This window comes from Chenopodium album, chromosome 7 (assembly GCF_948465745.1).
Source record: "Chenopodium album chromosome 7, dcCheAlbu1.1, whole genome shotgun sequence".
Taxonomy (NCBI): Eukaryota; Viridiplantae; Streptophyta; class Magnoliopsida; order Caryophyllales; family Amaranthaceae; genus Chenopodium; species Chenopodium album.
The window spans coordinates 63,102,564-63,116,026 of NC_137840.1; the positions used below are offsets into that span (position 1 = coordinate 63,102,564).

Below are 13,463 nucleotides of genomic sequence, written 5' to 3' on the forward strand. Positions count from 1 at the left end.
ATAAATACTACACATCACCGAGCTAAGCTTGGCTAGTGAATTAGTGATATGAGTTGTTTTTTCTAACTTTGAGTTTGGGGGTTCAATCCCATCAGAGATATTTTGAGATTGGGGATTCCTTATTCCCCCTTTCACTCTTAAAGTGTTTGACCCTTAAATATCGGGTATGAAAAACTTTGTGGGTTGAGGAATGGTCAGGGTCCTTCTCCCATCGTATAAATTAGGCCCTTGTACGTACCATATCTCAGTTACACTCGGGAAAAAAAAAAAAAAGACTATTAGTAATAATTATAATTATAAATCACTTGATATGAACCAAACTCATCTAATGTTTTTTTTTTTTTTTTTTTTTTTTTGGATTTTTTGACTTTTACCAAAAAAAAATTCCAAAAAATGTTTTTTACCACCAAAATTTTTAAAAATTTTATTTTACCACCAAACAAAAAAAAAAAGTTGTTTTTACCACATGCCGTAAAAAACCTAACAGAATTTTTAAACTTCTTCGATTTTTCGTGCGCAAAACATGTTCTTTATATGTTTAAGGGACATTTTGGTCCAAATGGTCCAATTTAAGGTCAAAATTGACAAAAATTGACAAAAAATAACTCGTTTTGCGTGTTTAAAAATAACTTGATTTGCGTGAACATGCAAAATGAGGCATTTCCGATCATTTTTTTTTATCAATTCTGACCTCAAATTAGATCCTTGGGGCCAAAATGCCCCCTAAACCTAAGAATAACATGTTTTATGCATGAAAATCGAAGAATTTTTTTTAAACCGTTAAATTTAATGATTTTCATAACGGTAGGTGGTAAAAACAATTTTTAGAATTTTTTTTGGTAATAAAATAAAAGATTTAGGAGTTCTGGTGGTAAAAAATAATTTGTTGATTTTTTTGTTGGTAAAAGTAAAAAAAACCTTTTTTTTTTTTTTATTTTTTTTTTTTTTTTTTTTTTGAAAAAACTCATCTACTATTTCTTGATTACACATAAAACTCATTTTTGTTTTTGGTCGTGTTGTGTCGGCTGCGGCTTAGCGAAAGCGGGACAAGTATGGGGTGCGTTGTCGGGCTATTGACTATGCTTTTCTTTCTTTTCCCCTTTCTTCATTAGGAGAATTAGAAAATAATATTGTTGCGTTGCTGAAACGGGTTCAGGCGTTCGCAAAGACTCAGGATATTGGTGCTCGTGTAGCTGCCCACATTTTCAGCAGGATCGGGTTCGCTATAGCTAGATGGGTAGGGGCCTAGATTGTATCTCAGCTCCCCTCCAATTTCTTGTAAATCGTTTGACTTTATAGGTTTTTGTTATTTTTCTATAATAATAATAATAATAATAATAATAATTATAATAATAATAATAATAATAATAATTTTTGAGCTAAAAAGAATGTCCGAATATTTGTGAGCAAAAAAGAATGTCCCAATATTTTTAAGAATATTGTATATTTTTAACTTTAACTCACTCATTTGCTTTGTGAGCTAAAGGATGTAAGAACATTTTTAAGAATATTGTATTTTATTGACATTGGCTAGAACAGAGCAAACTCTCACATTTCTTTGAGACCTAAAAGATGTTAGAATATTTTTTAAGAACTTTGTAATTTTTTCTTCTTCTTGTTTTTACATTGCTAGAGAAAAATCTCATATCTGCTGAAGAAGTGAACAAATTAGTACGACAAAGGATAGAAACATTATTTTGTAATTCATAGCAAGGCGTTGCGTAATATTCGAAACATTTGTGTTCCGACAGAAAATGATCAATTGTCTATCTTATTATAGAAGTACATTAGATATACTTTGTAGGTATTCCCTCCATCCCTTAATACAATGCCTCTTTTACTTTATTATGTGAGAAAAAAAATGCTCAAAAGAGACATTGTATTAAGGGATAGAGGGAGTAGTGACTAGAAATTTGTATTGTTAAAATAAGGTCGCGTATGTGAAAGAAATGATGGATGCGTCTAGGGCACCACCATGTTATGGCGAAGGGGATAGGTTTGACAAGAAACCACTGTGTGATCCGCCAAGTTTTAATTTTATAAATATAAAAAATGCTAGAATTACAAAATATTTAATGTACAATATTTAATGAGAATTTGCAAATTATATAAGAAATTATGGAAATAAAACCCACGAGAAACATGGATTATAGTGAACTGCTAAATACTGCCAACAAAAATGATCACCACCGCCAATATTCGGTGTGATTGGACAATCGTACCCTTATTAATTACTTCACCACCCCTTATCCTCTCGGCAACCCACAACCCCTTCTGATCGGCGATGACCACCACCACCCTGATCGGCTACCCACCATACCCTCCTCTATGACGACCCACCACCTTCCCTCGCCAGCGAGAACGTGGTGGTTTAATATATATATATTTTTTTATTCTAGGCAACCACGGTAACTGGAGCCCAAAACCGGTTACCGTGTGCGATATGAGATTAAAAAAACTAAAAAAAAACTAAAGGGGTGGTGGTGTCAAGGGAAGATATAGGTGAATTACTAATGGTATGGTTGTCAATTCACACTAAATGTTGGCGGTTTTGATCATTTTGGATGGCGGTATTTAACACCCCCTTTATATATTACATATAATATCCTTTGTTTTATAAAATAGTGAAAGTGCACATAAAAACGAATATACAAATCCTCCAGAAAGACGGTTGTACATTAATTTATTATAAGACAGGTTAAAATTATTTTAAAAATATTTAGAGTTACCCTTTATACTACAAAAGTTAAATTTTTCTGAATTGTCAGAAACTATCTTTTATAACAATCTTTTTGTACCTAATAAAATTTTTCTTGTAAAAGCACACCTAAATTAAAACTAGATTTTTTTGTGCTGGTAACACCTTAACCCGGTTTCAGGACATTTACCTTGTTTTCCGGCGTTGACCCTCACGTGCTCAACCCCTCCCTCCTCAAAACCACCAAAAAACCATAGCCTAACCAACCCTAGCCACCGACACCACCACCTAGCCGCCACTAGATACACCTCTCACTTGCGACACCACAACCCTCAACCTAGCCGCCATCACCGCCTACCTGAATCACTCTAAACCCACCAGAAAAAAATCCCTTTTTTTTTTTCACCCTTTCCCCCCAATTAGACTTGTCTCTCCTCTATTCTTCCTAACAACCCTTTAGTTTTTTTAATTAAAGGGAAAATCTCCATCTCGAATTGATGTAAATAACAACCTCAATTAATCTAATTTTGAGGTAGGTAAGTTGTTAAAGTTAATAAAATAGATTCTTTATATAATTGTTAATTTCATTGATTTTTTTTTTTTATTTACCTTAGATCTAGGGTTTCTTATTGGGAAAAAGGGGTAGTGGTGGGGGAACTACTACCTACCCTCCTCTTTCCTCTCTATTGGTTTGTGAGGGAGGGCACACTTTTCCAGATGAATTTGGGTGGCTTTGAAGGTAGGTGAGTATTTTTGCAGACGAGTTTAAAGAGATTAGGGTGGGCGGTGATGGCAGCTAGGGAGATGGGTGATGGTGTTGACGACTAAGAGGTGGTTCTAGTGGTGGCTAGGTGGTGGTGCCGGTGGTTGGGGTTGGCTATGATATAGTTTTAGTTTTGTGGAGGGAGGGGTTGAGCTCGTGACCCTCATGGTGAGGGTTAACGCTGGAAAACAGGGTCAATGCTCTGAAATTGACCTATGATGTTATCTTGCAAAAAAAAAAAAAACAAAAGATTTTATGTGTGCTTTTTAAGAAAATTTTTATAAGGTGTTTTCTTTTTAATTTTATTTTTTTACAAAAGAGTGTTACAAAATGTGGTTTATTACAATTTTTCCGTTTCCTAATAATAATTTTATCTTACAAAAACTTATAACGTATTAGACTAATCATATTAGCCTTTATACTATATAATCATGAATCTATAAGAAATTAAACATCAAATAATATTCAAACCTTAGACAAATTAAAAGTTATCTTTTAAGGGGTTAAAGTTACCATAAAAATAATTAAAGTTACCATTAAAATAATCGTCTTACAATAAAATTAACGTACACCCGCATCACATAGACTTATTCAAGATTAATATTACATTAAATTCTTTTTTTTTTTTTTGGTATTATATTAGTAAATCAAATACTCTCTTCGTTCCATAATATATACAAAGGAACTACGTAATTGAAACTTAATTAGATTATTATCATAACTTTGAACATTAATATCTTTAATTATGTATTAATTAGTAAAATTATCAAAACTTGAAATTTCAATAAATAATATTATGTTATGATAAATTCAAGAACACCATATTCATAATTGTTTATTGTACTTCATATAATACGAAGTAATAATAGTAACAAAAATAGTTAAAGGTTTTAATAAAATTCAAAACTTATTAATTATAATGGAGCGGAGAGAGTACTAATCAAAGATAATAAGCGAATAAATAAAGCAAAATCAAATGGATTATTATTTATTTGTGAAACAAATTATATACTTCCTCTATTTTCTTTTACTTGCAACACTTCCCTAAAAAGGAAATGTCGCAATACTTGCAACACACTATAAAAGGAAGACAAACTTTTAATAAAAGCGGGTTTTCACTAACTTACTGAAAATCACAGCAAACAAGTGCAAATTGGGCTGCTCAATTTGGGCTCACACGTGTAAATTTAAAGAACCAAAAAATTTCTTATTTTCTCTTTCTTCTTCTCTTTCCTGTTTCTCTTTCTCTGGTTTTTTTTTCTCTCTCCTCTCGCTCTCTTCTTCTCTTGCTTTTGGCGTTGCTACTTGAATTTCTCTCTTTTTGATCTTTAATTTCTTCACTTTGAAGTTGATTGTTGCTAATTTCAGGTTTGTTTTCTCAATTTTATTTCATTTTATTCAATTTTGAAGTGTTTCGATTTTTAGGGTTTCGTTGTTTTGGATTTTTGTAGTTTTTGCAATGGTGAAGAAGAAGGTTTCTGGTGATGATAATGTTGCTCTAGGTTAGTATTTGTTCTCATTTTCGCAATTTTTTTTTTTTTTTTTTTTTTTTTTTTTTTTTTTTTTTTTTGTACAATTTGTGCTATGTTTGTTTAGTTGTGCGTTTTAATCAGTTGCTTTTGCTTAGATTAGGTTTATTTTGAGAATTGCCTGCTAGGTGTTTGTAAAAATGTCCAAATGAAAAATTGCATGTTCATAGTAGTACAATCAAATTGATGAAAGCATTTTGTGTATGAATTTTAGGTATTTTTCTACTATTTTCGTTTACAATTTAATATATATAAATTAAATGCTGCATTTGATTTTAGTGTGGCAAACATGGTGGATATGTTTATCTTTTTGTGTTGCTTGGTACAATCTTGTCAAATTTTGTCAAAATTTCTATTGTGATTTTTTTTTTTTAAAAATTAATTGGTAGGATCTATCAAAGGTTTTCGTTATAGTAGAGCTCAAAAAGCGGTAAATAAAATGGATGCAGGAAGAAAAAAGATGTTGAAAGGTGAAGGAAGTACATCCAAGGGAAATAAAGGAAGAGGCAAGAAAAAGAGGATGACGAGTAAGATTTTATGTTTTAGAATATTGTATATTTGCTATACTTTTGTGAATGGAATTGTGACTTTTGTAAGAGTATAGGTAACTTTGATTAATAGGACTGTTTTTATGTGATTTTTGTGTCAATATATTAAGTGTTACTTTTGTGACTATATCTTTCACTTTTATATTTATCAATGTCACTTTTGTGAGTGCAAGTATCATTTTGTGAAAATTTTGATAGTAATCACTTTTTTGAATATTATATCCATGTAATGAGTGTCATGACTCTCATGAGTATCATTTTTTGTGATTATGATTGTCACTTTTGTGAGAATAAGTATAAAAATTTGTATAAATGTTCATAATTCATGTTTAATTTTATATGATAACTAAAATTTCAGTATATAAGTATGTTATTATCATTTTTGAATGGTAAGCATCTTTTTTTTTTTGTTTTTTCAGGCCTGATAGGAAAATTACATGTCGTTGTAGACCTTCTTCATTAGTTAAGGTTATAAGTGGGCTTTCTCCGACTCAAAAAAAAGATGTAGAAGAGGTTGGATTTGGTGGTTTGTTGTCTTTACGTGTGGAGAGTATGGTTGGAGGTATACTTCCTTGGCTTGTTGAGAGTTTTAATGGATATACTTGTATGTTTTGTGTAGCTGATGGTAAGGAGTTTGTTGTGACTAAGCATGATGTGTGTGATGTTTTTGGTTTGCCTAAGGTAGAAGGTCGTGAGGTTCCTGAAATGAAGGGTAGTTACAAAGGTCAATCTCAAGATGATAGTGCATTGAAAAATAAATGGAGAGCTTCTTTTGATGTTGGTGTTAAGGAGTTGATACCTTTGGCTAGATTAGAAACTAGGATCAAGGAGTTGGTGGATGGAGGTGATGAATTTAAGAGGTTATTTATTATGCATGCTCTTAGTAGTATGCTTGTTCCTACCGCTAATAGGACTGTTAATTTTAGGTTAGTTAATGCTGTGGATGATGTTGATCAGATTAAAAATCTTGATTGGTGTTCATTTGTTTTGAGAAAGTTGATGAATTCTGTTGTTAGTTACAAAAATTCTGAGGCTAAAGATAGTATTAGTGGATGTTTGTTGTTGCTTAAGATTATGTATTTTCATCGTTTGAATTTCCAAGGTGTAGTAGAGAACTCCACTATTCCTCTTATCCAACATTGGACAAATAAAAAAGTGAGGAACAGGGTGTCCTTGGAGTTGAAGGCTGGTGGATTTGGTCAGGGGGTTTTGAATGAATTGACTTATCCAGTTTCTGCTAAGTGTGTTGATTTGAATGTTAACAACTTAAGTAAGGGTGAAGGTTGTGCGGTTCCTATTGATGATGATAGAAGATGTGTGACTTTCGATTTGCCTGAAGGAGTATTAACTGATTCTGAGATCAAAAGTGCTGCAACTGATGTATTTTTTTTTTTTTTTTTTTTTTTTTTTTTTTTTTTTTTTTTTTTTTTTTTTTTTTTTTTTTTTTTTTTTTTTTTTCTTTAATAAAACATTTGTTCTTGGTCTCATATAATTGTTTGTTAATGTGTAGGATTTGCATGAGGCGTTTCTTTATATGAAAAGGAACATGGAGCTGTTTTCATCTGTGAATTCCAATTGTTTTAGTTCTTTGCAACGGTTGGTGTATAGTCGTTTTGTTGAACATTTTGTTTCTTTGGATGCTGATTCTATTGAGTTGTCTCAAACACAACAGCTTTTGTCTAACCCAAATTATCATAAGCTTATTGATGGCTTAATTGATGAGTTTATAAAAATGAAGTCAGTGGATGAGTTACTTAAAGTTGATGCAAGTACTTCATCAAAGTCTACCCTACAAGATGGTGGAGATGGTGGAGGTGGTGGAGATGGTGGTGGCAGAGGTGGTTCAGTCAGAAGAACGAATAAAAGTTTGTGTTCTTTGGACTGTGGTGAAATTGGTGGTCAGAGTGTAGTGTTTGTTACGCCATTTATGAAAAGTAATTCTCGTGCTTTTAGTGAAAAATTACCTCGATTATATTTAGAAGCTCTTGATTATTGTCTGGTGGAACACTTATTTAATAATAAGTAAGTTCTTTTTTAATTGTCATATTTTTTGAAACCTTTTTTTTTTTCTTTTTCTTTTTGTTTTGATATTAATAATATTGTTTGACCTTGCAGTGAGAATCTTGTTACTTATGGATTGCATTTTCTCATTCCAAGAGAGGATATGGTGTCTTTGGTGCATCCTAATTTGGTTCGTTGGTCAGTAGTTGATTGATATTGAATTTATCTAAATGAATCATGTTTTTATGATACTTGTGGTCCTAAAAGATTCTTTTTTGGTGCGAGGCAAAGTGTAAGCAACTTTCTGTTTTGAGTTATTTGTTTTCTTACTCTTTTCAATTATTTATTTTTTCCTTTTAGTTTGCTTTTTTGCAAGTATAAGAGGGGAACGAAGATAGTTCTGCTAGTTCTACTGTCTCGGATTTGCATGAATTTTGGGATGAATGGGTTACATATGAAAATTCTTGTTGTGATGTTATTGGTGCAGACTTGGTATATATCTTAATTTTTAATATATATTAACTGTGTGATGGATGTGCTTTATGCTAACTTTTGTTCTATTTTTTTTTCAGGTTTATTTTCCTATTCTTGTTGATGAACATTATGTGATGTTTGTGATTGATCATGGCAATGAATTGGTTCATTATGTTGATAATATCATTTGGAGTCATGACATGATTACATATTTTCAAAATTTGACTTTTTATCTGGTATGTTATTGTCTATTTTAAAGTATGTTTCTATATTAATCTTATTTTTTTGTTGTTTTTAATATTCTGTTTTTTTTTTCAGTGTTCTGAATTTGGTGATTTTCTTGCACGAAGAAATCACCCAAAGAGTGAAAAAGTCCCTTTTGACAAGTTTAAAATTGCTGATTTAGTGTGGCGGAAGAGTAAGGTTGATAATAATGACTGTGGTGTGTATATGATGTGTCATATGGAGCATTTTGTTGGTGATACATCGTTTTCTGTAAATGAACTTAGAACAGTGAGTGATCTTGAAACTGATCCGAATTAATTCATTTGTTATGTTTATTCTAATGTTTTATACATATTAATGCGCCTTTTATTTTCTTGTTGTGAGGCTGCTGGGAGGAAATTTTTACGTGCTAAGCTTTGTGCAAAACTCGTGTTGTCTGACATGAACGAATCAAGATCTGATGTCTTAGCAGAAGTTGAAAAATTTAATGAGAAGAAGAGCGATCTTGCATATGTTGCTGAAATTGAAGGAAGGAGGAAGGCTGCAGCAGCGGAGAAGAAAAAGAAGAAATCTGAAACTGCTCCTCCTACTGTTGACACTGCTCCGAAATCAAAACGAACTACAAAGGCTACACGGAAGTACACTCCTTCTAAATCTTAGCTAATTTTGGAAGTTGTTATTAGTTAAGTACTTTTGGAAGTTGTAGTTAGTTAAGTACTTTTGGAAGTTGAAACTAGTGATAAATATCGACACTTAAACTAGTGTTAATATTTTCAAAATGTTTGTACAAATTTTATTTTCTATATATATATGATTAAATATTGGTAATTTGTTGTTCTTATTTTTATTTATTTATATTTCTAATTATAATTTTATAAGTGTATCATATATCATCATACAGAGATATAGTTGATTTAAATGAAAACTTGAAGTTTAACATATATATTACCATGTTATTAATTTTAAAAACGGACACTTTTGTGATAATTATTGTCACTTTTGTGAATATAAATATCACTTTTGTGAGTGACATATTTCTTTTGTGAATATGCAATACTTTTGTGAGTAAAAAGTAACACTTTTGTGAGAAGATGCATCACTTTTGTGAGCATTATTGTTACTTTTGCGAGTATTAGTGTTACTTTTCTGTAAATGCATCACTTTTGTAAGTGTTAGTGTCACTTTTGTTAGTAAATTCATCACTTTTGCCAGTATATGCATCACTTTTGCCAGTATATGCATTACTTTTTTAAGTATCAGTGTAATATTATATAAATGTTCATAATTCATGAGCAATTCCATATCACAATTCAAAATTTTGTATGAAAGTCAATAGTAGCATTAAACAAAAATAAAATCACTACAAAAAAATATTCAATTGTGTTTCATCCAAACTCACTCAAGTTCAAAAAAGTCGCACAGTAGGTGTCTTCGATCCAAACTCTGAATTTGGATCTGGTAATGCTTTTTGCTTTGATTTCTTCCCTTTTTCAAGTGCTCCTTTTGCTCTCTTGCTTCTTCCCTTTGTTACAGCTCTCTTAGGGTCTAATATAGTGGGTATGGTTGTACTTGTTGATGAAGAAGCAGTATTATTGGTACTTTGAGCACTCTCTGCCACATTAGAATTGTCATCACTTGCAGCAACCTCCTCTGTAAAAGCTTCGGCCGCAAGTAAGTCTTCCACCATTTTCATACAGTTTTTGAAGTTTTCCTCCATGAATGCTCTTGCCTTTTCATTTACTTGACTCTTTAAGATTAAGTTATAATATTTTCTCATCATTGTATGTCTCCATGGTGTATATGGGAGTTTTGGATCCTTATTTTCCATTCTATTCCATACTTCAGTTTTTGCAAGCTTTGTCCATCTTTTGCTAATGTACTTCTCTGGAATTCTTGTAATAGAATGTAGATGTAAAATTCTGAGGCAGTGATAGCATAGCCAACCAGAAGCTTCGAAATTCTTGCAAGTGCACCATATAGTTTGGCTCTCATGTATGTAACTTACCTGTTGGGAAGACCATGGCTTTTCTTCTAGCGATACTTCATAAAGAATAATGTTTTCTTCAGTTCTCCCTAGAATTTGTACTGTGGTCGCCATTGAGTAGCCAAATTCCTCTTCAAAGTCTCTCAATAGAGACAATGTGTAAACCTGTACATTAGAGAAATAACTTACTACCAGTCATGTTCCTTTGCATGTATCATTTTTATATTTGCTTATATTGTTTGTTTTCAGTTCTTAGATATATGTAATAAAGGAATATAGAATTACCTGAGCAGCATGCTTTAGCATTCCGGATAGTGGCAATGAAGTAAAGGCTATTGATTTGCTACAGGTAAACTCATTATACTTCTCATCACTTCTCCATCTTTTTATGGTTCTTACAAAGATTCTATAGAATTCTGTCAGTGTTGTTGATTTATTAGCTCTGAATCCTACTGCATGGTTCGTACTTTCACTTCTTTGTGATGAAAGAATTCCTGCTGAGAAGAAATCTTTACTAAATGCTGGACACCACTTTTCCTTTAGATTGTACACCCTTTGGTACCATGCATGATTAACCAAATCAAATTTTTGTATCATTTCTTTCCATCTTTCTTCAAATTCTGTTTCTGTCACACATCCCTTCAAGCATTTGTTGAATATTTTTTTGAACTCATTATCCCTTTTAAGGGCTCCAAATCGTGTTATTGCATTTTGTTCTAAGTGCCATATGCATAGCCTATGCCTTGTGTCTGGCAATACCTGCATTCAGAATGTGATATATCACTAAACTTGAACACTTATTCTCACAACAGTGATATTTTTACTCACAAAAGTAACATTTATACTCACAAAAGTGATACTTATATTCATAAAAGTTATGAACACAAAAATGACTTAAAATGAGAGTGGAATCAGTGAATATGATATTGTAATAGAAAAAGAAGTACCAGCTCAATTGTAGTAGCCATAGCTTGGTCTTGGTCAGTGAATATGGAGGTTGGAATTCTATTCTCCATAGATTTTTTAAAGGTTTCAAGCAACCACACAAACGACTCTGTTTTTTCATTGCCTATGAAAGCACATGCAAACATACAATTTTTCCAATGGTTATCTATTCCAACAAAAGGAGCACATATAAGGTTATACCGATTTGTTCTGTATGTTGTATCAAATACAAGAACATCTCCGTATATTTTGTAATCCTCTAACATCATTGCATCTCTCCAAAAAATATTGGAAATTTTACCTTCTTTGTCGAATTTCACTCTAAAATAGAAGTTAGGATCTTCTTTTTGTTCTCCGATCAGAATATTCACTAATGTCTGAGCATCTCCAGCCTCTATTTGTTCCATTCTTAGTCTTGAGCAGAAATTGAGGTGATCTAAAACACTATGCCCCAAGTTTTCTTCTCCATTAGCTTCTGTACACATGTAATTATATGTGTCCATTGTTGAAAGTCCAGCAGATTTCATTGTTTTAATTGCTTCTGCCTTTTCTATTGTTACTTCTCTCTCAGATCGATGCAAATAATGCCACTGCTTTCTAGTTAGTTTATGATTATGCTGTAACACATGTGACACCACCTTAAATTTTCCATCATCAGTCATTTTTGCTCTTAGGCTTGCCTTGCAGTTAGTTCTTGTAATGGAGACTTGTCGTGGTTTTCTTTGTTTTAAATCCTTGTTATCTTCATCAACCATTAGAACCATATTTGTCTTCTTTGCAGCAGTATGTCTTTTTCCTTCCGCAGAATACACATAGTACTTCTCTGTGACTATACGTGTGTGTAAGCGATACCTTGTTGTATGCTTTCTTATTGAAAATCCCACTGTAGAAGCATGTAGACTGTACAAGTCATAAATTTCTTGATAAGTGTCTCTTTCCACTCCAACTAATGATCCTTCCATATCTAAACCAGTGGTATCTATTGGTTTTGGATTTGTATCTGTGCATTAGTAGAATAAGAGATATTTAGCATTTTCTTGTAACAATTGTAACCAAAATCACAATTACAGCATGAACAAAATCACAAGCAAGTACCTAGAGGCATGAGAACATGGGAGCATAGGGTTATTCACTTAAGCATATGCATAAAGAATAAGTTATTTAGTACAGAGTTATATAATACAAGTAACTTCTGTATTAATAAAGGTAACATTTGTAATGATATTAGTAACTTTTGTACCAAGAGACATGCATAAATGCTTTTATAAATAAACATATAGTCAATGTAACTTTTGCCATAATATATGTAACTTTTGCCTTAATATATGTCACATTTATAGAATTTTACCTTCGTCTTCATCTACTGGTTGTCCTTCTTCATCTAGTGTGTTCGGAATAACTTGATCTTCATCTTCTAATGTATTTGAAACACCTTGATTTTCAATATCTGCATTAATTATTGAAAATTAAATCAAAATTTTAAGCAAAAACAAACAATAGGTTAGTATTTTTTAGATTATTACCTTGTATTTGAATTTCTGGAACTTTTGAGTTTTGAATGTTATCATCATTAAATTCATCGAAATCATCAACGAAATTCTCTGCTTCACCTTCTCTGAATGTTTGATTGAGGTCGAAACTCCATGTTTTCTCTGGATGTTGCGTTAATGGTGGTCGATTTTCTCTTTGTAATTGCAGAAATTCGCGCATTAGGTTTTCGTAATTGGAAGCTTTGGAGGTTTCCGACATTGTTGATTGAAAATTGTAGATTTCTCTCTCCTCCATGGTTGCTTGGTGAAGGAGCTTTGAATCTGGAAAATTGGAGTTTTCTCTCTCCTCCATTGTTGCTTGCTGAAGAAGATGTTAGTTATTTTGGAAAAAGGGAAAAAAAAAAAAATTACTGTTCACACGTGCGAAAAACCGGTTGTTCAGTATTTTACTGCACACCGGTTGTATGTAAAACTTTTTGTAAAAGGAAAGTTACTTTAGGAAAAAACTATACTATTTCCCTTATTTAAAGAACATGGCCCACTAAATTACTCTCCTAACTACCACTCATCCTATTTTAAAGTTTATTATATCATGTAAACCCTACCTTTCTTAATTACCGCGCTAAAGGGTGTGTTGCATCTAAAAGAAAACGGAGGAAGTATCAAAATTGGTAGGGATATAAATGAACCAACCCGATCAATATACTACTCGTGTTCGGGCTCGATTAAAGCTCGTTCATGTACGTTTATTTAATGAAGGAGCCGAGCTTGAACAAATTTAATTTTGAAGCTCATTTAATAAATGA

The 13,463-nt window shown here is 32.1% G+C and overlaps 1 protein-coding gene across 1 annotated transcript; it reads right to left on the bottom strand.

Annotated features, from left to right (window-relative positions):
• Positions 1 to 9,252: 9,252 nt before the first annotated feature.
• On the bottom strand, positions 9,253 to 12,916 carry LOC145640451 (protein FAR1-RELATED SEQUENCE 5-like). The gene is made up of 6 exons (XM_081691729.1): positions 12,691 to 12,916; positions 12,516 to 12,614; positions 11,170 to 12,167; positions 10,508 to 10,981; positions 9,770 to 10,387; positions 9,253 to 9,384 (listed from the first exon to the last, which is right to left on the bottom strand). The coding sequence occupies exons 1-6, from the start codon at positions 12,914 to 12,916 to the stop codon at positions 9,253 to 9,255; spliced, it is 2,547 nt and encodes an 848-aa protein (XP_081547855.1).
• Positions 12,917 to 13,463: the final 547 nt, after the last annotated feature.

Excerpts from the sequence above, each read along its gene's own strand:
- LOC145640451 (XM_081691729.1), bottom strand. The coding sequence starts at position 12,916 with ATGTCGGAAACCTCCAAAGCTTCCAATTACGAAAACCTAATGCGCGAA. Across the intron at positions 12,615-12,690 it reads TCCAGAAATTCAAATACAAG|ATATTGAAAATCAAGGTGTT; the intron begins GTAATAATCTAA and ends TAATTAATGCAG. Across the intron at positions 12,168-12,515 it reads ACCAGTAGATGAAGACGAAG|ATACAAATCCAAAACCAATA; the intron begins GTAAAATTCTAT and ends ACTAATGCACAG.